Genomic DNA, 26,652 nt, shown 5'->3' with positions numbered 1-26,652 from the left:
TCTACATGTATATATATGCTTTGGAATGGGTAATCATATTACAACCCCAAAAATGATACATACACAATTAAGCAGAAATTACTTAAAATAGAATATAATACATTTTGTTACTGTATTCTTGAAAAAAAGAACACGGTCAAAATTTAAATTATCGCGTTTTTCTTTATCTATGCATCTAGAGTATTAATACCCACATGACTAAAGTGAAGGGATTTATCAAACCAGTTTACAATATTTCCAAAGTCTTGAAATATAATCTACAAACACCAACATTTTGAAGGAATTAACCAGACTGCTTTGCATGTATAGACATAAACTTACACAAAGGGAAACAAATGACAAATAATGTAAATGGTCACCCAGTGTGTACCACCCCTTCCACATAAACAGTAATTAATTTACAAATGGGTTTAAGGGTCTGGGGCTTATCTTTATTACCTCTATTTTGTACATTTCTTGCAGGTTCTGGTTATGCATGTTTTTCAGATTGCTACATGATTACTGAATTACCTAGTAACTGTTCAGCGTATGCACCAAATCATGATTTTGATTACAATAATGTCCAATGTTCTCCCTGATGAACCACTAACCTTCTTAAAGCAAACTGACAATTATAGTCAATTAAGATTGGAGTTGAAAACACGTCTGCAATGTAAGGTGTTTTAGCACACAACCTTAGTGTTGTTAGCTAGTGCTACATACATATGATAAAATATTTCGTTTTCAAAAATAATTAAACAGTAAAGTCTCCTATGTTAGTTCAGCTGTGGAATAAATTTCCAATTACGCATCTAAAGGTCCAATTTTAAAATATGTGGAATCATCCCTGTCCCTGGATGCATGGATCATCAATGACAATAAACAGATGCCCAGCACCCACTTCCTTAAGACCATATTCTTTAAGTACTTTTCCTCAAGTTTGCCCTAAAAGCATATGTATTTCAAAAATTGCTTGTTTGTTGTATCTATGTACTAGTACATAATTAAAATACATTGCAGTTTTTGTTTAAACATAACATGACATTCATGTCAGAACCTAAGTGCTATCTTCCTGCAGTCAGCCCACTTTTGTTAAAAATCTTTAAAATTTCTCTTATGATTATTACAACCAAACTGTATCAACAAGAGTAATTTAATGATTTTATTTTCTAAAAACCTTTTTTTTCAAAGGTCCCACTGAATAAACTCCAAAGGGAACAATTGCTATTGTATCTAAACAAAGGGACAGGCAAACTTGCACAAATTTAAATGGCCTGACAAAGAGGAACTCATTCTTGGAAAAGGTTTCATTTCTTTCTCAATGAATTAGAATAATGAGATAAAAATGGTATCCTACATTTAACAAAACAAAAACAAAGCAGTGTTTTACAGGTCCAAATATATCACAAAATGTACATTTTCTTCTTGAGGATCTATTTTCCCAATACTGCAATTAATGTTATTTCTTTCTTCAATTTCTATATTTAATACATAAAACTGAAAGTGACATTGTTTTTTGTAGCATAACACCTTTTGGTCATTAGCCATGTTTATTATGATCAGTTAATAATGGAGTCTGTAAACTCTGTATCACTTTAATGTGTGATTTTTATTACTGTAACCTATAGTTGCTTAATTCAGCTTTTTTTTTTACCGTGTTGGCAATCATACCACATCTCCTTTTGTGATAAAATCTATATATCTTTATTAGATGTCTTCCTTTTCTTAAGGAGGTGGTGGTGGTTATGTCCCATGATTATGATTACTTTTAAATACATGTAGACCATTTAGATACGGTTTCATTATTTGTAATATTGTTTTATAATTTCAATATTAAACATGTTTCCATTTAATAACATACAACGCTCCATTGTCTTTGAACGTTTATTGCCATATTCATTATTTGTATTTGTAGTTATATTCCCAAGATAAACCTTGAGGTTGAACACGTTTTCATTATTTGTATATTTAAATATAACATATATATAAAGTAAATCTGTTGATGAAATTGCAGATATTTAAAATGTGTTTGATCCTACCTTTTTTTTACAGACAGTATTAAATTTTCAATTATATTTCCAGTATAATTGATATGTAACTGAATACTATAAGATTATAATAATAGAGAAGGATGTACTTTTGATACATTAAAACATCTCAAATTGTCTGATCTTTAAATGTTTATATTTTATCCATTTAAATAAGTTTTGAGACAGAAAAAAATATTGAAAAATAAGTTCATTATGTCTCTTTACATTAATATGTGATTGTAAATTATATTATCCTGATTTACAGTAATGTCTTGCAATTTGAATGGCTGATATTGTCCAAATAAAGTTCAGTGCAATTCTTTATAACGTCAATAGGAATTATCTCCCTTATTTATTAAGTCAATTTGAATTATCTTCCTTATACTTTTGACCTAATTAAAAAAATGAGTTGCTTTTAATATAGCTCTTTTATTTATTTTTTGGCACAGTTGTAGATTATATATCTAAAATATTTGGTTGATATTGTCCTAATATTGAATTTGAATATAATAATATGTAATTATGTAATATAACAAAATCAGGATAAATTCGTTTCACAGTGTTCAATTGTCCTAATACGGAATTAATCGGGTCATTTGGATTTTTGATATTTGGGCCCGGTTATCAAATTAATCCACATTGAGGTCTAAAGGGTCAAAAATTTAACTTTATTTGATTTCATCAAAAAATGAATTCATGTGGATCTTTAATATGCTGAATCTAACCTTGTAATTAGATTTTAAATATTAGACCATAATAGGTAAATGTCCAATTTAAAATTTTTAAGTTTTTAAGTTTAAGTTCTTAGACCACATTCATTCTGTTTCAGAAACCTATGTTGTGTCAACTATTTAATCACAATCCAAATTCAGAGCTGTATCAAGCTTGAATGTTGTGTCCATACCTGCTCCAACTGTTCAGGGTTCGACTTCTGAGTCGTATAAAGCTGCGCCCTGCGGAGCATCTGGTTTTCAGTTTCAACAAGTGTAGTATAGCAAACAGTTATGTTTATTGGATCATTATACCTGTTTTAACAATTGGTGATACGTAACAGCAGTATTTAGTCAGAGGTTTGACTTCTAGTCTCATTGATTTTTCATTTAGGGTTATGTTTGTATTAATCAACTTTCCAAACAGATTTTTTTGTTAAGAGGTCCTCCAATGCCCCAAAAAATCTTGTACAGTACCTTACACAAAACTACTTAAAAACATGATATTTGTATTTTATTTTCAGATGGGTGTCTAGTTAAGAACTCAAGTGAATCACAATGTCTAACAGTTCTTTCGACTTGCCATGTGATGTTCTGACAGGAAGTAACCATTCCACACCCTTCGGCAGGCTCAATGACTTTTTGGACTTATATAATGGTGTACCCTTCAATCTTACTGTCAATGTTGCTAGATTTCTGGTGAGAAAAGTGTACAAATGTGTTATGCACCACTATAGCTAGCACCCATGTATTTAAGAATCATGCAAAATCTATGAATTTTCTTTAAAACTTTATCTTTTAGAAATTTCTGAACAGGAAAATTTTCAGCAACTTATGATCAAACATATTTTTGAAAGTGCATTGTACATTTGAAACATTTATTTTATCTCAATTTATTTTGTATTCATTGCATCAAAAAAAACGAATGCTCAATTAGTTTTAGTCCATCAACAAGTTCTCAAAAGCGCGCTAGTTCAGGAGTTTGTGTTACACTCCAGGGTACCGCGATTTTTTTTGGATAGAATTCTACTTCATTATCCTATTGATAAAATACAAGGTGTTAGACTAAAAAAAAAGTGTCAAAAAGAGTATTTAAAACGTCCCTTCCAATGGTCCCCTCATTTAGCAATCACGACTAAGCAATTTTTAATTAAATTTTCTAATATAAAGCGATTAAAAAAACATAAAGTATAGGTTTTTACAACTAAAATAGATACAAAACTATCGTATCAAATGTAACTCGGAATATTTTATGTTTAAAACAAATGTTAATTTTTTTACATTACAACAATCCGATTTTTTTGGGTTCAAATTAAGGCATATTTTCTCCTTTCATAAAGAAATTCGTTATACAATTACCCGTTTTAGTTAATTAAACTTGAGAATTAATCATTATGCAATGTTTAAATCATTTGCAGTATTTATATATCGTCTAAAATATGAATTATTTAATAAAATATATGAACGTGCAAATACTCGTGAAATACCTGAAATTATCAAAGTACCGTCTTTGATTCAGTATACATCATGTGTAATGTATTCACTCATAAGCATTATCAATTTGCAACTTAAAACAAACATTTAATTGTCGATTTATGATGTTTTTGTGAGACAAATTATTTTATAAAGTGAATGTGTAACGAAATCTTTATGAAAAAATACAAATTGAGGTGATTTTTTGGCGTTCAGAAAGGGTCCACTCTATCGAACTCAATAAAGGTATGCTTGATAACATTTTGTGTTTTAGCTATGTAGTGATTGAATTAAGATTGTTAAGTCATTCAATCGATAAACATCGCTTTGAACGAACGTCAAACAGTAAATTGTGGGATCAGGCAATACTTTTTACTTTCTTAGGTTTCTTAGAGATGCAATAAAATGACTTTCAAATTGAAATTGTTGGTTTCAGTTGAAATAAAGATTCTGTTAAACGTTGGTTGCTAAATCCACATAAAAGAGCTTCAATATCATTAAAATGTCGAGATTTGGTAGGAATGGTTAACCCTTAAACATCCTCCTACAAAGAACTCAGAAAAATTCGAATGAAGCGAGATGAAACTGATGTTTTGAAATTGTTTCAGACACTGCAAAGCTGGCCAATTCCATTACAACATCTGAGCAGTTATATGGCTTGTTCTCGGGTTATGTTGCTTCTTTCGAATTAATGTGCGACCTTCTAAACGCGTATGAAAAGGGAAAATTTGCTTCAGAAATTTTCATTACGGAACGGCTAAATCAAAAGTCAACCGACATCTTCAAAACACTCAAAAAAAATCATTGCTAACATTTTTAAAAAAGGGAATAAAAGGCTAGCAGTTAATGGCTGATAAGAACAACAAAATATTGAGAGCAGATGAAAAAATGTCGCCTGAGATAGGTTCTCAAGTTTGAATTAGGTCCTCCTCCAATATCTCTTGCAATCTTAATTAAAATTAAAATCTGTCCTAAGTGGTTTTTTAGAAAAGGGTCATTCCTAAGGAAATCATGTGGATATTTGATGACGTACCAGTTATTCGAACCATAACCTAGGATACCAAGCCCTTGTTTTAGATTTGACAATTAATATTTTAAAAACCGTCCTTTTACTTTCGAAAAGTGGTCACGCATTGATTTTGTCATAGATTTGTATCCCACAATATTCATGAAGAAATAAGAACGGGAGGTCTTTGGGAGGGACAATCATTACGATAAGTTCTAAATCGTCACAATCGGGAATGGAAGAAATGTTTGTTAGTTTTGTTAGTTTGTTAGGTAGGGGAAACAAAGTAGCTTTTGTTGAATTCTTCGGTTTTCAAAAGAGTAAACAATCCTATAGATTTACACTTGAATGTATTGATTTATGTGTATCACATGGAAGTATATGCTGCAAAATATATGTTGAAAAAGAAATAGCGTAGAATGGTTTTAGCGTATAATCAAACAGGAAGAAGCCGATAAAAAAAATGTTTCTTAATTCAAAAACATGCAGCTGACAAAGGTTACGACTCCATTGTTAAAAAACCTTGTGACACTGATGTGGTAAGTATTGGCTTACTATTTTCACAGTTGCATATCAATTCTAACATTGTAAGTCTAACAGATACATCTTCCAAATGCAGATTATTAAATGTGCAATAAATGTGTGCGAAACTTGGTGAGAATGTTTGTCGATAACTGCAAGGATTTCAAGCCAATAAAGGTTGTGATTCAGTAAGTATTTTATCTGGTAAAGAAAAATAGCAAATCATTCGGCTTTTTGACACGTTATGTGGAGTTTTCAGAAGGTCTATTCAATCTTGGTGTAACCTTTGAAGTGGTTGGCGAAGAGAGGTTTTCGTGTTCTATACATGGCTACGAAATAAAAAAAATATCGATGAATAAAGATCAGAACGGTTTGAAATGCAAAAGATGCAATGTTAAAGCACATCAAACAAGTCAACTTTCAGACAAAGATTTGAAAATCTGTTCTTAAACACAACACTGGTCTGTTGCCAAACAACTATGGTTGGATTGTTTAGAGCGCTTTGATCAGTTTCAATTTGCCAGACCAGCCACCAGCGTTAGATGCTTTGATAATTCAGATGTGCTGTTCATGTAAAGCTGGTTGTGCCAAAAAAGATGTTCATGTGTTCAACAAGGTTTATCCTGAACAGATAGCTGTATGTAAATGCTCGAAAGCTTGTAGATATAAGCATTATTAAATCCTTGATATTGCTAACGATGACGACGATGATGATGGAAATGCTGATAATGATTATTCGGTAAATGCAGGTGACCTAACTGATGATGATTCTATGGATTGACCTTCTGCGTGACCTTAAAATGTGCTGATTCGGTTGTTGGTTTTTTTTAAATAGAATTCTAGATACCCTGACAGTTTTGTGTGTATTAATATGCGAGTCATTTCATGAATGTGATGTATAAATTTGTGACAGAATCGTGCATTTCTGGTTGCTTATGTTTGTGTTTGTCGTTGATACTATGTTTTTGTTACTTACCATTATTTTTTTTTTCAACAGCCTTTATATACTGTATGCTCTATGTTCAATGTGAAAAAAACATACCATTGTATCAAGAAAATTAGTACGTATGCTTCTTTTCATTCAAAATCATGACTTTTGGAAATTACTCTCCCCCTTTTTTTATTGGTATTCTACGATTTAAAAATTAATTCAAAATTAGCCTGCGTTTTAATAAGATATGATTTGTTCCATTTAATAAAAAGTATAGTACTGAATACTTGGTTATTTTTACATTTTTCTGTCAATATGTGCAAAACAAAATTTTGATAAACCCTTAAATAAGTCCCCTTTTAACCCCTTTCGGACACTTTTTCAAAAGTCTAACACCTCTTAAAATATTCTTCAAATCTTACTCTTTAAATTAATACAAAAAAATTGCAGTACCCTGGGGTGTAACACAGAACTGAAATTTTGCCCTACCGGCTGATTGACTATTTCTCACAATTGAATTAAAATCTACTATTTCAAAAACATCATGATTGAGTAAGATAGCCTAAGACCCAGATAACCTTTGTAAAACAGCTCCCTCTGTCAAAAACCTTACAGTACTGACTGACTGATACATTGTGTTTACTTTTTTTGTTACCTATTCTAATACCAATCTCAGACTTCTTTTGAACTTAGTTTTACTGTGCGTATTGTTGTGTGCTTGTTTTTTCTACATGAGCTAGAGGTATAGGGGGAGGGTTGAGATCTCAAAAAAACACGTTTAACCCCGCCGCTTTTTTTGCGCCTGTCCCAAGATAGAAGCCTCTGGCCTTTGTTAGTCTTGTATGATTTTTAATTCTAGTTTCTTTTGTATATTTCGGAGTTTAGTATGACGTCCATTGTAACTAAACTAGTACACAATTTTGTTAAGGGGCCAGCTGCAGCACGCCTCCGGTTACGTGAGTTTCTCGCTGCATTGAAGACCGATTGGTGACCGTCGGCTGTTGTCTGCTCTTTGGTCGGGTTGTTGTCTATTTGAAAGATTCCCCATTTTCATTCTCAATTTTATTGTAATAATTACTACCTAGAAGTTACAGAATTGTGAGTTTAATTATAACGATTTTAGGAAATTGAATTTTGCAATAATTCATATAAATAGTAACACATTCTTAATTATAAGTATATTTAAAAATTGCAGAAAAATTAAGAACAACATGTTAATTCCTCTCTGCTTTTTCAGATTCTGTTACTCCTGTTTGCCCTGTTGAGAAAGAATGCCTGGGATTTTTATAAAATTGTTCTTGTCAAACGGACCGAAGAAAAGTATGAACATCACATGAAATGTTGTATCACGTCTGTTATATCTATAAGCTATTTCATATGACCAACATTTGACTCCTGATTATGTGATTTTCTACAGGTTACCTTCTCTGTGGTAGGATATTCAGGTACTCAGTCGTGTAAGAGTAACTAAAAGAAGTAACATCAAGCTTACGAGTGGTTCAATTTGTAGGAAAAATCAACTGTTTTATGTTCTTGACACTACAAAATCGTTGGAAAACAATTAATTTTATACCCAAATTGCACCAATTGTTCGCTCAATATTAATTCTTTTAGTTGCTCTTACTCGTCAGAGTACTGGAATGTTCTACCAGAGATTAGGTAACCTGTTGTAAAGTTAAATTCTATTTTGTCAAGGTCAATAATTTGAAAATTGTCCATTACATGTGCTAATTTCATTGTCGTAATGTAATTCACAGATTATATTATTTTATTTTTCATTTTTATATTACTTGTTTACTGTTTAAGACATTTTCTTAAAATCAACAACATTCAATGAAATCACCATTGCAAAAAAGCTTTCCTAAAAATAATTGAAAAATGTTTAATATGTAAAGATCTGCTTATAATGAACTATGAAAGATATGGGCTGCGTCGGATAGAAGCCGACCTTATGCAAATTGAAATCAATACGTATGTTAACCTGTTTTTGTTATAAAAAATCATTAGAGAAAGTCGGTAACGGTTTGGAAATTGATTTTTTATAAGAACCATACAAAACAAATCCTTTTTAATTTCATATTTTTATGTTCCAAAATAAATCAAAGTCTTATATATTTACATGTCTATTTGCACTTGCATAAGCTCAATTTCTATCTGATTCAGCTCATATGTTGTTTACAATAAGGTAGAAAATAAATAACGCATGTTTTTAATCGTGTGTAGTATATTTGCTATTGTTTTTTCACAGATAAAGTATTTTAAGCAGTTTGTTTTACTTTATTAGAAAAATCAGTTGTTTGATTATAGCTTACAACTGTTTCCTTTTTAGATAAAGCATATTGAAAATTCACTTGTTTAAACATTTTATAATCAAGTATTGCCACTTTTTTGGTTTTATTGAAAGATATACATGAAATTTGAATATAATTTTTATACGTATTTAATTTAAAAAAAAAATTCACTTGTACTTTTTGGTTTTATGGTTTGTCTTATTTTGTGTGTTATATTCAGTGATCTTTTCCGTCCTATTTCAAATTGATGATATCAAATTATTTTTTTTAACTATCACTATGGCTTACATTTGAGTTTCATCAAATTTTCAAATGTGGCTATTGTTGATTCATTTTTAGTCATTGGAAACTAAATTTGGGGGATTAAATGGGTATACGTGAACAAAAAAGCAGAAACTATCTATAAGCTTTTATACAAATTTTGTAAAAACCAAGAAAGCAAAATTCAACAAAATATGTTTTTTTCATCATTTTCATCATTAACCACAAGAAATGGTACTATGAAATTTTATCAATCCACAGCACATGAGCATAAGATAAGGCTGATTTTCTCTTCTAATTTCCAAAACCACTAAGCTTGTCCTTTCTGCCCTGAAAAGAAGCCATAAGGGAGACAAGCAGTCAAAACTCATTTCCTCCCTCACTTCAACAGAAAATTGAATTGAATTTTCACTGAATTTTATGTATAAATGTGTAGTGCACAGTATATATTGATGATGTATTTTCTATTTACTAGGTTAGAGGAAAAGAAGTCCAAAAGCCATTACAATGTGTTGGAATATTTATTATTTATTAGCTAATATATGTTATATATTTTATAGTCAAGCATTTTATTTATATTGAATTATGGTGGAAGGAAACAGTAAGTTTATTATGCTTTCCCAAAGATTAAAAAAAAAACATAAAAATGCTGTTAAACCTAATTATAACAATGTTTAACACTTTGTTTATGAGCATGTAACAAACCAATAATCAAAACACATGTATAAATGTATAGAAATGGCTTGCAAGGCTGTTTCATTAGAACACATACAAGGAAGGCACTTGGAAATCACAACCATGGGGTATTGTTAGACTGTTTTGTACCGAGAAAATGTATGAGAAATTCTAAGTTGTCTTTATAGATGCCCATGGGTGCACCATTTTCAAAGTGACTTTCATGTATACCATGTATTGTATAAAGGAACAGCCTAACTAGATATTTGCATTGCATAGAGTATTCAAATTTGGGAGTTCTATCTACAAAGGACATCCACACAATTTGATGTAACACAACGTTATTAATGACTTCAATGTACTCACTGCTTAATCAATGGAGTATTTGTAATCTCACCAGGAATTAAAGATGAAAAAGAAAAACTTATTATGTTAGAATTTTAACTGTACTGTCTAAAATATTTTGTTGTAAATATATGTTTCTGAAGTTTGCATTAAAAACTATGAAAAGGGTTTAAAGTGTCATTTTCTCCACTGAAATTAAAATCGTGATTTGACATTAACTAGTCAAGAGTTATATCCCTTACTTTTTAATGAATTAATAATTTCTTAAGACTTTAACAAAATGTCATGGTCAGTGAAATACAAGTCAAGTTTAATGTATATGCCTTTGGCATATCCTGCTCAAGAATAATTTTGCCTCTGGTCCTTAATTATCTTTAGAATAGCGATTATTTTTGTTTCACGGTTATAACTGAAGTATGACTTGTCAGAATCTTTTAAAATTTAAATACAACTCATAATCAATTGAATACAGATCATGTTCTGCACTTATTACATAATGTAATGGATCATAAACTACGAGGGAATTCTGATTATGTCTGATTTAACAGTGATGCCCCTAATTTAAAAAAAAGTGGTGGGTTCTAAACGAAATCAAATTTATTGACTATAATATATATAAGTTCTTTTTTCACAGAGTGGACCATTTTCTTTTACGAATTTCACTGCAAAATTATGTAATCACTAGATCAAATATTTTTTGTGTTTATTAAACAGTCAGTGTATATAAATAATCCTGTGCTAATAGAGAGCTAGTTACTATTATATTGATTAACTATTGTTTTTACTTAAAAGCTACATATGTCTGAAATATGACACTTGATTTGTACATTATTAGGTACAGCTGTCAAAAATCATTGTTTGTTCAATAAACAAACTTGTCTAGTGACTGATCCAAATTGAATCATTTTAAAGACAATTAGATTAACAAGAGGATTATTGCTTAACTGCCTAATTGAAAACTGAAATTTTACAGATATTTTATTACACACTTCTCTTCAAGGTCATCCTTAAATGAACTCAAATTTGGTTTCATTAATAAAAGATTTGCACATACATAAAAAAAAATGTATACAATTATATTCATTGTAAATTCTATTTTATTCTTCACTACTTTGTGAATTTTAGGGAGACAAGTTATAGATTTAAGAACTCAAAGTTAAATTAACCTTGAAAGGTGCCAATTACCTTAAATTTTGTACCTCTTAGATTAAAACGAGACCACAGATTTTTTTTTGAATTTCAAATTGAAGACATTAAAAGCAGTTTATTGGCATACTGACTGGTCCATCATAGATGGACACAATGCATATTAGAGTTCTCATGCTGATATTTATTGTAGAAGCTCTTTGGAATATTATGTTGTTACATCTCACGGAAAAGTTATTTAAAAGGGAAAATGTTAAACAATACAAATTTAAGTCTTTTTATTATTGTAGATGGACTTTACTTTTTTCTGGCTCCCAAGAATCTTTTGATACACACATACATCTGGATGACACTGTGAGTTGTAAAATATATATTATTGGAATCATAAGAGATGCAGGATGAATAAACTAGACAGCAACCTGTCAAACCATAAATAAATCAACTTGGCACTTCATAGTTTTCAAAAAAAAAAAGTGTCTTAACTAACGCAAATTCATAGATTATTGTGTTACAGTCGTAGGGCACCATGCAGCCTTCAACAATGAGAAAAACCTTTAACTGCATGATTTATTGGAACTCTCAATCAGTCTCATGAAAACATGCATTGATAAGGTTCCTGGCTGGGGACAAATGCAAAGGCAAGTTGTGGGGAGAAACCAGTTTTGTAAGTACTCAAATTCTTAACTTTCCTCTTTTTTTTATGAGGGAGAAACAAAAGGAAACGGAAGATCATACATAAAAAATCAGTATAGAAAACGTTCAATGCTAGATTTCTATATTAAGCTTAAGGACAATAAGAACATTTTTTTAAAGTCAACTTAATTTCATTCATTGGTACAAGGTTTGATGATGTCGGACGTAGTATGTTAATATCATGCTATATGAAAACATCCAAAGTGAATGTCACTTTGTTTTTCAAAGTCAATTAAACCACATATGTTCCAGAACAAAAGCCAGTTTTTATTTTATTCCATGTTCCAAGAAAGAAAATATGTATATGATAACAGTTATTTACCAAAACAAATTGTATTTCAAACATTTTTCATACATGTAAAATCAAGCGATGTTTTGCACGGTGAATATACCTTTTCAGCAGGTAAATATATCTTTATTCAAAATCCAATTAATAAAAAAAACAATATAGTTTAATCAATAATATGGAACAATGCATTTTTTTTTATTTTTCAGCAGTTCTTTGGTTGGATGACTGCATTCTTTAAAGTCAAGTAAGTGTTATAAGAATTATAAAAAATGACTCAGTATCTGTTGAATTTTCTCATTCTTATGTGTAACTCAAATTGTTCACAAGAGTATAGAGATATGATAATATCTGGAATTATCCTGTTCTGGAATTTTTTTTCACTTTCTGAAGTGGAGTCTTTTATGGCATATCTGGGTATATTAATTTGTAGTTAGTACATGATCAGGGTTATTTGATTTGGAGGTTTAACAAAAGTCTGTATACAATACTAAAGAATTTTGTACTTTTTTGAAAATTAAGAAAATTTGTGGTTGAACCTGTACCCACGAAACACATAAAAATTGATAACCCAGTTATAAAAATAAACCTGCAGTTCATGTATGTGATTTTGAAAACAAGCCATTAAGGAACTTGTTCATCATTGAATACTGTTAATGAATGGTTTATCCATGAGATCCTGCAAACACTGGAGCCCCAAAAATAACATTAATCCACAGTAGCTAATGCGATCAGGAGTGTCTTATTTGCTCTCAAAGTAATGCAGATGTTATTTCATGTCAGCTTATCTTCCTTCAACTAATCAGTTCCATTTCAATTTAACAGAAATTGACTTGTATATTTGTAAGGTATTGATATCAATAAGACACAGATGAAATAAATTTGGTCAGGTGACTTACCTTAGATTTTCATTGATTCCAGGTGTCATACCAACAATTAAAAACTCTATCTGTTCAACCACATTTTGCAATTTCCACAGCTTTCTAAATATTTTACCTTAAGTTTAACTTCATAGAAACTAGGTATATCCTGAATTGTACATGTATCAGCATTCTACATACCAATTTTCACCCTACCTTTAAAGCCTAATAACAAATTAGCTGACCTTCAAACAGAGATACTCAAAATTAAAACCTGGTTTTCTGGAAATCCAAAATTAGTATACTATGGAGTGCATTAAATCCTCAATTTTTAAGGCAAACTCGACAAGTAAATGTTGGCTCAAAAAAAATCTAGATATATGTCTCTTTCACCAAAAGTTTCATTTCTGCATATTTGTTAGTTAGTTTAAGTAAACAAGGACATCAAAAGCACTATTTTGTGTCAGAGTAGGGCTACTTTTACATACGTTTTAAATTGGAGGGAGTAATTGAAGGTCTGACACATCCACCTGTGACTGAGTAGTTTTGATAAAATGCTATTCTAAAAAGTCATGACAGTTCAAGCACTAAGGAATATTGTATGTGTTTGCAAGTGCAAAAACACAGAAAGTATACCTTCATGTAAGCAAACATTACAGTATGTTACATTTCCAGAGTTATCAAATAAAATATTTGGTTCTAGCACTGCTGATGAGGACATTGTTTAAGTCTAAGTCTGTCTATCCGTCTGTTTGTAAAACAAAACTCCTCGGATATTTTTCCTGAAAACATTAATACTTGTCCTTGGTATAATTGTTTTTCCTTATTTGAACGTTACGATACGTTACTTCGGTACTGGCATGAAAATACGGTTTTTTTGTGTTATTAAAATTTGCTGTTACAAAATGATTTATAAATTAAGGCATGTATCTCCCTCGTGCAAAGCTCTGATTCCTTTCACGGATTTGGCTATACTTTTTGGACCTTTTGGATTATAGCTCTTCATCTTTTAAATAAGCTTTGGATTTCAAATATTTTGGCAACGAGCATCACTGAAGAGACATGTATTGTCGAAATGCGCATCTGGTGCAAGAAAATTGGTACCGTTAATCTGATTACGAACATGTATTCTAAATTTACAGTAGTAAACAATGCTATAATATATGTTTCATTTGACAATTTTTCCAGGAGTTATACTGTATAAGTTTTTATAACCTATTTTTATGGGACTTGGACCATTTATGCCAAATAAAAACTGTTTAAATACAACAACATTCTGGTTACGACAAGGATATTATTTTATTGCTTGTTTTTCCTCTAAGAGTTGGGTCTTCAGGGCAATTTAAAGATAGGAAACATTCACTTTTAAAAGAACATAAAAAAGTTTATGTGGGGTTATAGAAAGGTTATTAGGAAATAAATGTTGTTTTAAATTTAGACTTGTTAATATTTTTATCAAATATTTCTTCACGCACTTTCGCAATCTGTGACTACTATGAATATCTCACCAGGTTTTCACATTGGCCGTAGGTTTTTTTCACAATGTAGAAAATTAATTCACTAGGTTATGTTTGATAAATTGTGATCAATTATTTTATCTTTACAGAGATTCAGATATAGCGTATAAGCATGGTCGAGATGCTATACAGTACTTGACTTTCCAGAGATATCTGATTTCATATACAGCTATTATTACTGTGTTGTCTGTGGTAGTTATACTACCTATAAACTTCCAAGGAGTCAATAGTAAGTAAATATCACATTTTTGTTTAGGGGCCAGCTGAAACATTCCTCAGGGTGCGGGATTCTCTCGCTATGTTGATGACCAATAGGTGGCCTTCTGCTGTTTTCTGCTCTTTGGTCGGGTTGTTATCACTTTGACACAATCCCAATTTCCTTTCTTAATTTTATTACATATAAAATATTTTCCTACCTCGCCTATCAAAATCCCTTTTTGAAGATAATCTACAGTTATGCCATGTGCAATTTTCATAACCTATTATTGAGGTCAAAATTACCAGCCAACTGAAAACTATAATAATTGTTATGCCCCCACTGTAGCGGAGGGGGCATTAGGTTTAACCCATTTCCATTAGTGCATCCATCTATCAGTATGTTGTTTATTCGTACGTCCCAAATAAGTTTCCATTCTCTAACTTTCATTTCCCTCAACCAATTGTTAGAAAAAACGTAAAAACAATGCTATTACCCCAAAATATAGATCAAGTTTGAATATGGATAGCATCACTGTTGACGATCTTGTGTTGTGTCCATTTAAACATTTTAAAATTTCTAGTTTACGGGTTTTATCTTCACTTTGTTATAACCAAATGTTCTGAAACAAATTGTCACCAAATACAGTTGACGTTTGGATTGGGGGATGTCACTCTCATAGTTTATGAGTTATGTCCCTTGAAAATTTGAAAACAATCTGAATTTGCTGTTTCTACAGTCTAACTCTACTTTGCCACAACCTAATGTTGTAAAACTCACACACAATGCTTATAACATCAAACAATGCTTTTACACCCAAAAAAATACCTTAAAAAGCATTCATTTTTTTTAATAAAGTCTGATTATTCTGATACCATAAAAAAATATTCTTCGATTGAATAAGATATCAATATAATTTAGAATAAGTATTTATATTTTAGTTGGAAGTGGTAAAGATCTTGGTCATACAACTATTGGTAACTTAGATCCAGAGTAAGTAATCTTGTATTAATGTAAATAAAGAATATATTTGAAATCTAGTCAATCAGTTTGATCATTTGTCAACATTTAGGTTAATTTTTGTACATATTAACTGCTTTCGTGCATAGCTGAGTGTGGGGTATATGAGCATGATCACAAAGGTTGTTTTAATAAAAAAAATATTTTATTTTTCAGTTCTAAGTACTTATGGGTACATGCTATCCTAGCAGTGGTATATTTACTCATCTGGATAGTTCTTATGAGGCATTTCTCTCTCAACATAGATTTAACAAAAGATGAACAGGTAAGCTCCTGTTTTGCAAATAATATTTTATTCTGATAACATCCTGATAACCATGATTATCCAAGTCAATCATGTAAGCCCAAGATCAAATGTGTGTGTTAAGAAATGTTTGCTCAAAATTTCTCAATTAAAAATAGATATGGTATTTATTTAAATATTGATTATAATTAAAAATGAGGTAAGCAATTTGAACTTCCTCATTGAAAGATTATCTTATAAACAAGGTAACTGGGGAATTGAAATATGGTCACCAGCAGTAAAACCCTTGCCATAGTGATGCGTCTGTTTGGATGTGCTAGCTGTACAATAGATATAAAAAGATGTGTTAATGGATCCAATGAGACAATTCTCCACCAAAGTCAAAATTTGTAAAAGTTAACCATTATAGGTCAATGTATGGCCTTTAACACAGAGCCGTGGCTCAGACCAAACAGTAAGCTATAATGGGCACTAAAATTTACTAGACGTGTAAAACTATTCAAACAGGAAAAAAAAGGGTAATCTTTAAAAAAAAAATGAGAAATAAGAAACACTTATCAACATTCGACAACCACTGAATAACAGGTTCCTGATAAGGACAAGTCCATACTAATGTAGCGGGTTTAAAGACTTTAACAGACACCAAAATTTACCCTAAATTGAAACAATAATGTAACATCACAAGATAGAAAGGTACACTATAGAATATCAATTGAAATGGCTTAACTCAATTGAAAGACATATTAACAAAGACAAGTGAACATACACTGAACGAATAAATAATGTAAAACAATATATATCTATTGTTAATTTGTTTTCGTCTGGAACATACTTGAAATATTCTGTACCTAAAGCTTTTTTTTTTTAGCAAAATAAAAAGTGTCTTTTAGTTGACAAACCAAATTGAAATGGATTTGCTATTGGTCAAAATACTTAAAGAATGAATGTAATTGATTAATTTTTGCAGGTATCAAAAACATTGATGGTGTCTCATATACCAAGGGATAAATGTGACGAGAACACAATACAACAACCCTTTCAGTGAGTCTGTTTTCAATATTGTGCGCCAAAGTAGTTATATTCATATTTTTTTTAACTTTTTATTTTGAATGAATTATTTTTTTCTTAAAAAAGTAGCAATGCATATAATTTATTATGCCTCATTTATGGTTAAAGTTTTTGGTCAAAGTATTTTTTGATGAAGTTGAGGTCCTATCAACTTGAAACTTGATAGACATGTTTCTTATAAAATGATCTTTCTAATTTTAATGCCAAATTAGAGTTTTGACTCCGATTTCAAGGTCCACTGAACATAGAAAAATGATAATGCGATTAGGGCATCCATGTACTATGGACCCATTCTTGTTTTATGCCGAATTTATAAATAATTTGTTTTTTTAGTCAAATGACACTTTCACTCACTGTAAACCAACTTATTTTCATGAGCGATTTATTTTTCACGACTCTGCGAAATAATTAGATATCAAAACTAATTGATTTATCTAACTAATTTAACCATGATTACCAAATATTTCTATCCAAACCAAATTCTTTAAATATTTAAACAAACGAACTGGTTCCCCTCTGCAATGCTGTGGAGGGTAGATTGAAATAATGTTGATGCAACCGTCAGCTTTTGTAAGCGCTGTGGTGCTTATAATTCTTGCAAGATGAAATTCATATCGATGGTTTACAACCGCAATGTATCCCATGAGTTAAAAATCAAATTGCAGATCAATTATCATTTTAACAGTATTTATAATAAGTTTTGAAAATGTTGAACCAAAATGATATATAAATTAAAAGTTATTTTCTATTGACAGATTAAATATACGGAGAAAATCATATAGCTTTTTCAATATCACACCAATATTTTCCAAAGACCTATGTTCGAGGGATCATATTGGTTAATGGTTATTAAAGGGTGTGGTATTGAAAAAAGTCATTTCATATACACTTTATTATATATTTCAAGATCTTGCCTCTGTAAGTTGATGTAATACAGATTCGGGGTTTGAAAAGGCCTTTACAAGCATAACTGATATCGATGACATGATGTCATAGAGTTCTAGGGGTTTGGAAAAGCTTTGTTACAATGACTGATATCTATTAATCATGCTTTTCTTTGTCTAATATGTTCTGCTTTTTATTTGTATTGTAGTCCTGTAATATTTTGTTTTCATTTCAATGTTATATTTAACTGTGCCATTAAAGTGCGAGGTTTGGCATGCCATAAAACCAGGTTCAACCCACCACTTTTATTCCCCTTTAAAAGTGTTCTGTACCAAGTCAGGAAGATGGCCATTGTTATAATATTGTTCATTTCTGTGTGTGTGTTGCATTTTAACGTTGAGTCGTTTGTGTTTTCTCTTATTTTTGAGATAAGACGTGGCACGGTACTTGTCTATTCCTAATTCATATATTTGGTTTTGATGTTATATTTGTTATTCTCGTGGTGTTTTGTCTGTTGCTTGGTCCGTTTCGGTGTTGTGTCGTTGTTCTCCTCTTATATTTAATGCGTTTCCCTCGGTTTTAGTTTGTTACCCCGATTTTGTTTTTTGTCCATGGATTTATGAGTTTTGAACAGCGGTATACTACTGTTGCCTTTATTGATATCATCACAGATCGTTGATACAGTATGATTGTCATTGATTATATAATACAAACACCTGTATTTACTACTAACTAATAGTAAATTCTTATTTTCTTTTAGGAATGCCTACCCAGAAGTAGTAGTACTAGATATACAGTTTGCCTACAATATTTCTAAACTGGTTAAGCTGGATAAGAAAAGGTATATGATAATAATGAAAAAAACTTCTAGCATTCAATGTCCTATCTTGTTCAATGATACTAGCTGCAGGTAATTTGTTTTTCTATCAAATGGCATTTTTACTTACTGTAAACCAACTTATTTTCATGAGCGATTTATTTTTTCACGACTTAGCGAGTAGAAAAATATTGAGAATAATTCAAACTATGATTTTTCTTTAGTTTACTACATCAAGTAAAATTGAAAATCGTGAAATGGACTAAATAGAGCTAAACGCGAAATATGCGTATTTGCGAAAATAAGTTGGTTTACCGCACATGTTGTTGCCATGGTTCAATGTGATTTGTGATTTTTTTCAGAATGGTAACTGTTTTTTAACTTTTTTTCCCAGATATTAACTCTGTCTTTCGCTATGAAGGAAATAAACAAATTTTACTCATTATTTCACTGATATCTTTGACTTTGTAGAAAAATGATGGCAGAGGCAAGGGTTATGTCAGAATTAGAGTATAAGAAAACCGGCACAAGGCCTACTCTGAGACCATATGTCTGTGGGAGATGTTTTTGTGATTGTTGTGGTCGTGAGAAGGTAGGAAATTGTGATTTCGTCAATTTTCCAGTTATCTCCCCTTTTTTGATTTTGTAAATATGGTATGAATTTAGGAAATACTTACTGTATCACGTATATGTATCAAAGAGACAGTAACCCAACAAAAATAAAGAACCAATGTACATGATGTACAGTCTTCAAAGTAAAGATGTGTCTGCATAATAGGTCAATCTCTATATAATCCTCAGTCACACATGGGACTATTTAGATCAAAATCTTTCCTTATTTTTTTCCTTCTACATGCCTCTTCATTTCTTAACATAAAAGTCATAAAATTCAAAGTCTTGATGAGGACGTGACTTCACAAAGATTATTGTATGACAAATAAGTCTATTAAATTAAGAAAAAATAATGTTTCTTTATACCCCCAGCAACAGTTTTTCGGGGGAGAAGGTATAAGGGATTCAGCTGTCTGTGTATCAGTATTTTCAAGTGCCTTATCACTGCAACTCCTCCTATGAAGGCAAATGAAAGTGTAAAAACTTTACACAGTTATAGAACAGAATTACTTGATAAAATATAATCCCAATCCAAACATGTTAAAGGGGAGATAATCATACTTAATACAGCTAAAACTATTTGATAAATGAGTACACAAGTATCTTATTTTAGTTATACAAATGAACTCATTAAAAGATAGAACTGCCCAACATTACTGTTACTTAAATTGAAGTAATTGAGTTTGTCTATTTAGCCATTTATGAGGATAAATTATAACCATATTTGAAAGGGGAACCCTTACATGCAGGGGTGCTAGGGAGCTGATGCGTGGCAAGGCACTATTTTCTGTTTAAAATTTTAATTTCAGTAACTATCATTAAAATGTCTTTTAACAAGTTAATATAACAGTGCGGTATCTTAAACATCTACAGAGAATGCTGAAATAGTTGATAAGCTCAAATGATAAAATGTAACTGTAATTGACAAAACAATGTTCAGAAGAAGGGCTATTTCAGAATTAATCAGGGTGAAAAAGGTGATGGGGGTTGAAACAAGCTTTCCCACAATAACTTAAAATTGTAGGTGTCTGTTGAGTTTTTTGGTAACACATGCTTTCCAACACCCCCACATGTTATATTTCGGGAAAGCCCTTATATCAAAAACCTGTTCTTATTGGAAGATCTCTAATATCAAATTATGTTTCTTTATTTAAGTTTTACACATGTATACCTACAGGTTGATGCTATTGATTACTACAAGTACGAGGAGGATGTGCTCAAAGCAGAATTTAAAAGTCAGAAAGTAACAGCATGCGGGGACCCAGCTGGCATAGCTTTTGTTAGCTTTGAAAACAAAGATATGGCTGAAAAGTAATTGATAATATTTCCATAGAAAATACTTACCAGAAATAGACAGGCGTTTTGTTACTTATTGTTCTGTCCTTGTATTCCATATTTTCTCTTTAAACATTAACTATGATTAATTGTTCAATCTTCCCCCTTTTTATTTAAAATTTTTCCTTTCATCTCTTAAAGCAATATTATATATATATTTACATGTATATTTACGTAGGAAATATTTTTTTTCTTCAGAAGAATTGTTTTTTTGATAAAATAAAACAGTTAACTTTTCTTTTACTAGTATAAGAAAGCATTGAACTCTTATTAAGTTATCTTGAAATCGCATTGAGTAATCTCACATTTTTGTCCATTCTTTACAAATTGCAAAAAAAAATGCCTCCTATATTTTCTGAATTTGCAGTAGCAATTTCTCATAAAATTACTCAATGTACTATATAAGATTTTATCATTTGAATCACAATTTTGAACTACTAATTTGAATATATGTGGTATTATTACAGAGTTCTGAAAAAATTTAAAGCCACATGTAAAAGTACCCATGATCCACTACAGTCAAGTTTGTTCACAGAACTTGCTGTGGAAGACTGGAGACTCAAATATGCTCCCTCTCCAGAAAATATTTATTGGTGAGTATAACTTTAGCATGTGTGGAGGACTGGAGAGTCAAATATGCTCCCTCACCAGAAAATATTTATTGGTGAGTATAACTCAACCATGTGTGGAGGACTGGAGAGTCAAATATGTCCCTTCTCCAGAAAATATTTATTGGTGAGTATATCTTTACCATGTGTGGATGACTGGAGAGTCAAATATGCTCCTTCTCCAGAAAATATTTATTGGTGAGTATAACTTTACCATGTGTGGATGACTGGAGAGTCAAATATGTCCCTTCTCCAGAAAATATTTATTGGTGAGTATAACTTTACCATGTATGGGAAATTCAAATTAAAAAGATTAAAAATGGTTATTTTTGAAATCTCAAAACTGAAGTTCCTGTATGTTTCACAGATAAATTATGACGTAGATGAGTACATCATATGGCTGTAATTTTTAATCACCTAAATAATTGCGATGTTGTGAAAGCAAACATATTCTATATGATGTAAATGAAATTTCATGGTAAGTATATTTAACCCTATAAATTCATATAAATATGTTGTCCAGCAGAGTGAGTGTTCTTTGAAATGAATAGACAATTGTATTCTTCTAATTTTTGATTTGTCATTCCAGAGTTACAGAAATTTTACCCTAAGATTTAAAGCGATTTTTCATAAATTGTGACTGACTCAATATTTCTGGAATTTAGTTTTTTTTTAGCATATTGTACTATAACATGAGTGCTCTGATCGATTGAAGCGAAAACTTTGCACAACTGTTTAAATTTGTGCAAATATGATTAAATGCCTATAACATATTCAATTTTATTCTTGCAACTATTTCAATATACATTAACACATTTATTTCTATTCCCAAAAGTTGCAAAACTACATGGTTCTCAAAACTTAGTTTGTTTCCAGTTTATTAGTGTATGATTCCATCTTTCAGTAACTAAAATGCCATCTTATTTTTAGGGAAAATCTTTCCAAGCCTACCATAGTATGGTGGGTACAAGCTGTAATAATCAATATGTTTTTGATTATTTTGTTGTTCTTCTTTACAACACCACTTATTGTCATTAATAATCTTAATGAAATCAATGTAAATGTATGGGCAGCTATAAAAAAAATTGTAAGTATTTCTAAAATCTGTTAGATTGTGCACATATTTAATAGTCTTAGTTAGAAATTATCAGAATTATAAAATTCTAGCAAACAATCAATTTTTAAAATCAAAATTGGGCAAACCTTTAGTAAAAAGAATTTGAAAGAATTGCCTAGAGAGCTCATAGTAGTGTATTAGTTTCAAGTATAATAAGTTATTTGTTTATCCTCAGTTGCTAGGTCAAAACAAAGACCTTTGATTGATATTAACAACTTCTTTGCTTATCATTGCAGAATGTTTTGGGGGCATAAAAATGTGTTCTTGGAAAGTTACTTATTAGCCTTGTTTCCTACTGCAAATAATTTAATTCAATATGTTTATCTTTAGAAAATTAAGGTAGATGCATAGTATACCGCCATCTTGGATTGTACAATCGCAGTACAAAATCGGTCTAATTATTTGCCCAAATCTGCAAATTTTGAGACAGATTTGCAATTTATTGGTTAGACTGTTAATTATATAAAGAAAACTCAATGATTTATTGTTTTATTCAAAATATTTAAACAAACATCAAATTTTGTGTTATTAGAATCATTTTTTTTCAAATAAGCCATTTAAGAAGAGATAACTCGTTTAGTAAAAAAAATATACTGGACTAATAGGGAAATTATTTATTTTTACTTGTAACAAGAAAACAAGTTCATGACACCATTTTTCTTCTTTTTTCTTAAATCATATTATAAAACCTATCTTCTCACAATTTATTTCAAAATTTTATCTCATTGATTTCTTTTTATGCACATACATGTATTTTCTTCATGAACAATCTAACCAAATTTATGCAATTTTAACGACTCATAGCTTGGAAAATAGCACGGTGACCCATACTTTTTATTCTTTTTTTTAAAAAAGCATAGTAAAATCTTCTTTTTGGCAAAGCATCAGAAAATTCTACCTCAAGAAATATATACCTATGTTATACCTTAAGGTAGATTGCATATTTACATGTTATTGTCCTGAATATGAAATATTTTCAACTTGACATCCACCAATCAAATATCTATTTCAGAGTCCATTTGTTGAGCAGTTTGTACCTACTATTCTCCTATGGACCTTTGCAGCCTTACTTCCTAACATAGTCTATTGGTCTGACCATCTAGTAGGCCACTGGACAAGGTAGTTAATGCATTCTTTTGTCTTGCACATCGGTCATATAATTTCACCCATTCCAAAAACATACATATAGACTGATAGTATTTTATAGACGGTTTAACATGATTTCCGTAATGGGTTTAGTTTAGGCTGGTTTAGTTTAGTTAAGACGGTAGATTTAGAAGGTTTAGGGAAGGCAGGTTTAGTTTATATAGGTTTAGTTGAGACAATTTTTGTTAAAACAATTGTAGTTAAGACAGATTAAATTGAGATAGCTTTAATTAAGACAGGTTTCTCTTTATGTGCTTAAACACAAAACACTGATGAAAGTTGAGAGGTCTTTTCTGCCTTTCGTTCATACAACAAGTCTATCAATAAACTGTTCCTTTTTTTCAGAACTGCAGAACACCACAATGTAATGGTAAAGTGTTATGTTTACCTTTTGCTGATGGTGCTTATACTTCCATCACTTGGGTTGACAAGGTAAGTCGTTTAGTATAGTCAATTACATATAATACATAAGATTGGAAAGAAAAAAGTCTCACTAACATTCAGAGATTAATCATGTTCACATTATTTAACCACAAAATTATTGTTAGACTAGATAAAAGAATAATTATTGCTAGTAGAACACAAAACATGACATGATTTCATATTTATCTAGGTATTCAATATTTAATTGATTTCTTTTAACTATTGTTGTTTCCTGTCAAACAAAATGAATTCTGTCTAAATTTTATTCAACATGTGGTGGTCGAAGGTTTTATCAAAGTTGTAATTTAATCTTTCAAAATTCAGGTTTTATTTATGTCTCTCTATTGTATTATGTAAATTTTTTAATGACAGAAAAAAGAGAAAGAGATATATGCATGGGTTGATCAAAAACCGTTTTGAAGAAAAATAAACACCAGGACTAAAAGGAAAATATACAAAACAACAAACAACAGTTCACAAAAAACAACACATAACAGATTTAATTTCGTAATGGTTAATCAAATATTTTAACAGCATTATGGAATTTAGAAAATCATTTTATTTTAACTGGGTTAAATCTAGTTGCCTGATTTTCTAACATGATTCTATTACGGAAATGTAATGTTTACTAAGAAAAATAAATACATTTTTCTTTTCAGTGCAGAAGCCTTATTCCAGTGGTTTGTGATGGATTTACAGAAAACGATCAGATGGAAGTATGTAAAGTAAAATGTTTATATCAAAGATATTCCTTTACATTTATTTCATGCTTTTTAATGATAGATTTGTAATTAATAATTTAGAAAGGTAGTACAGTTAGTTTCAAAACAGAAATTTGATATTTTTCATTTATCCTTAGGTTCGGCTATGTTATAAGAGCTTACTGATATTTTATTAAAAGTAGATTTTTATTCTAACTTTTAGTCTCTAAAAAGTTTAAATCTTGAGAAATTTATATTTAGTACAACATTTTGTAAATTTTGATTGTACTCTGATACTACTTTTCTATCTAGTTTTAAAACAATTGAAACAATTTTGATTTTAAAGACTCTTTCCTGAAAAATTACAAAATATTTTCCAGTTGTTATTAATCAATCTATGTAGTTTAATTTGTTCCTACAGAAATATAATTATGTGCTAAAATAAATCTTTTCTTGTGTTTCAGATGTGTATTTCTGCCAGGGAATGGTGCTTTCTTTATAAATTACATAATTACTGCAACTTTCATAGGATCAGCTTTAGAATTGCTGAGATTTTCAGAATTGTTTATGTATGCATTTCATTTGTGTATGACAAGGTCAAATGCCGAGAAGACGGCAGTCATAAAGGTATGTATAGTTTAAATAAAAACTTAAGAACTGGTGTTATTTGTTACCGATCTCTTCAATTATTAACCAAAATTTTGACAAGAGAGTACATTGGTTAGAGGTATAGGGGAGGGTTGAGATCTCACAAACATGTTTAACCCCGCCGCATTTTTGCGCCTGTCCCAAGTCAGGAGCCTCTGGCCTTTGTTAGTCTTGTATTATTTTAATTTTAGTTTCTTGTGTACAATTTTGAAATTAGTATGGCGTTCATTATCACTGGACTAGTATATATTTGTTTAGGGGCCAGCTGAAGGACACCTCCGGGTGCGGGAATTCTTCGCTACATTGAAGACCTGTTTGTGACCCTCTGCTGTTGTTTTTCATTTGGTCGGGTTGTTGTCTCTTTGACACATTCCCCATTTCCATTCTCAATTTTATTTTTTACAGAGTTTGTCCTCAGTGCCGTGTGGAGGCAGTAGAGTGCCTCCCCGTGCTTCAGGTTTATGCTCTTATAATATACTAGATTATGGAGTGTGTGTCCGAGCGAGAACTGCTCTAGTTCATTACTTTAGGAATATTTATCAAAAAGTAGTATTTCAATATTCAGCCCCATTCTGCTATTTAGTCAGCCATCAGTCTTACCCTGATATACCCTATCTTTTTCGGGTAACTAATACTGATAGCGTTTGACATTTTTAGCCGAACAAATTTATCATTTTAATTTAACTTAAATAATTGTATGCTGGTTCATATTCTGGACGCCAATCTTTGCTCTTTTATTATATAATTCACTAACAAAACAATTATGAAGCTTAGAAATGGAAAATGACTAAATACTAAACTTGTTCAAAGGGTATCTACACCTCTCAATCTTCAAAATCGGTTATCTAAAAATACTACCATCGCTAACATTTTTAACAATAAGGTTACCCTTCTATCGATAAGTGTCATGCCAAAAAATGACTTACATGTCCCCGTCTTTCCATCAACAATACGGTAAGGTCCACGTTTAATGGTCGCACATTTTCTTTAAATTTTGAAACTGATATAACTTGAAAAACAAACAGTATTATTTATTTACTCACATGAAACAAACCGGGGTGTGGTATTCAGTACGTAGGAGAAACTGGACGATATTTTTCTAAACGC

The 26,652-nt window shown here is 30.7% G+C and overlaps 2 protein-coding genes across 3 annotated transcripts in view; one reads left to right on the top strand and one right to left on the bottom strand.

Moving 5' to 3' along the window:
• The window catches only part of LOC139516353 (calcium permeable stress-gated cation channel 1-like), a 158,123-nt gene that overhangs the window by 27,934 nt on the left and 103,537 nt on the right, over positions 1-26,652 (bottom strand). The gene's annotated exons all lie outside the window — the stretch shown is intronic.
• The window catches only part of LOC139518152 (calcium permeable stress-gated cation channel 1-like), a 30,399-nt gene continuing 13,688 nt past the window's right edge, over positions 9,942-26,652 (top strand). The window contains exons 1-16 of the mRNA XM_071309845.1: positions 9,942-10,006; positions 11,660-11,723; positions 12,558-12,595; positions 14,815-14,954; positions 15,863-15,914; positions 16,098-16,206; positions 17,153-17,226; positions 18,899-18,979; positions 19,427-19,547; positions 20,745-20,878; positions 21,370-21,495; positions 22,441-22,573; positions 23,640-23,746; positions 24,119-24,205; positions 24,856-24,912; positions 25,362-25,524. Coding sequence (XP_071165946.1) covers positions 9,942-10,006; positions 11,660-11,723; positions 12,558-12,595; positions 14,815-14,954; positions 15,863-15,914; positions 16,098-16,206; positions 17,153-17,226; positions 18,899-18,979; positions 19,427-19,547; positions 20,745-20,878; positions 21,370-21,495; positions 22,441-22,573; positions 23,640-23,746; positions 24,119-24,205; positions 24,856-24,912; positions 25,362-25,524 — 1,551 coding nt within the window. The remainder of the gene's footprint in view (positions 10,007-11,659; positions 11,724-12,557; positions 12,596-14,814; positions 14,955-15,862; positions 15,915-16,097; positions 16,207-17,152; positions 17,227-18,898; positions 18,980-19,426; positions 19,548-20,744; positions 20,879-21,369; positions 21,496-22,440; positions 22,574-23,639; positions 23,747-24,118; positions 24,206-24,855; positions 24,913-25,361; positions 25,525-26,652) is intronic.

The sequence above is a fragment of the Mytilus edulis genome, chromosome 3 (genome assembly GCF_963676685.1).
Source record: "Mytilus edulis chromosome 3, xbMytEdul2.2, whole genome shotgun sequence".
In the NCBI taxonomy this organism is placed as follows: Eukaryota; Metazoa; Mollusca; class Bivalvia; order Mytilida; family Mytilidae; genus Mytilus; species Mytilus edulis.
The sequence above is the reverse complement of the archived record's forward strand: the minus strand, read 5'-3'. Positions and strand labels throughout refer to the sequence as shown.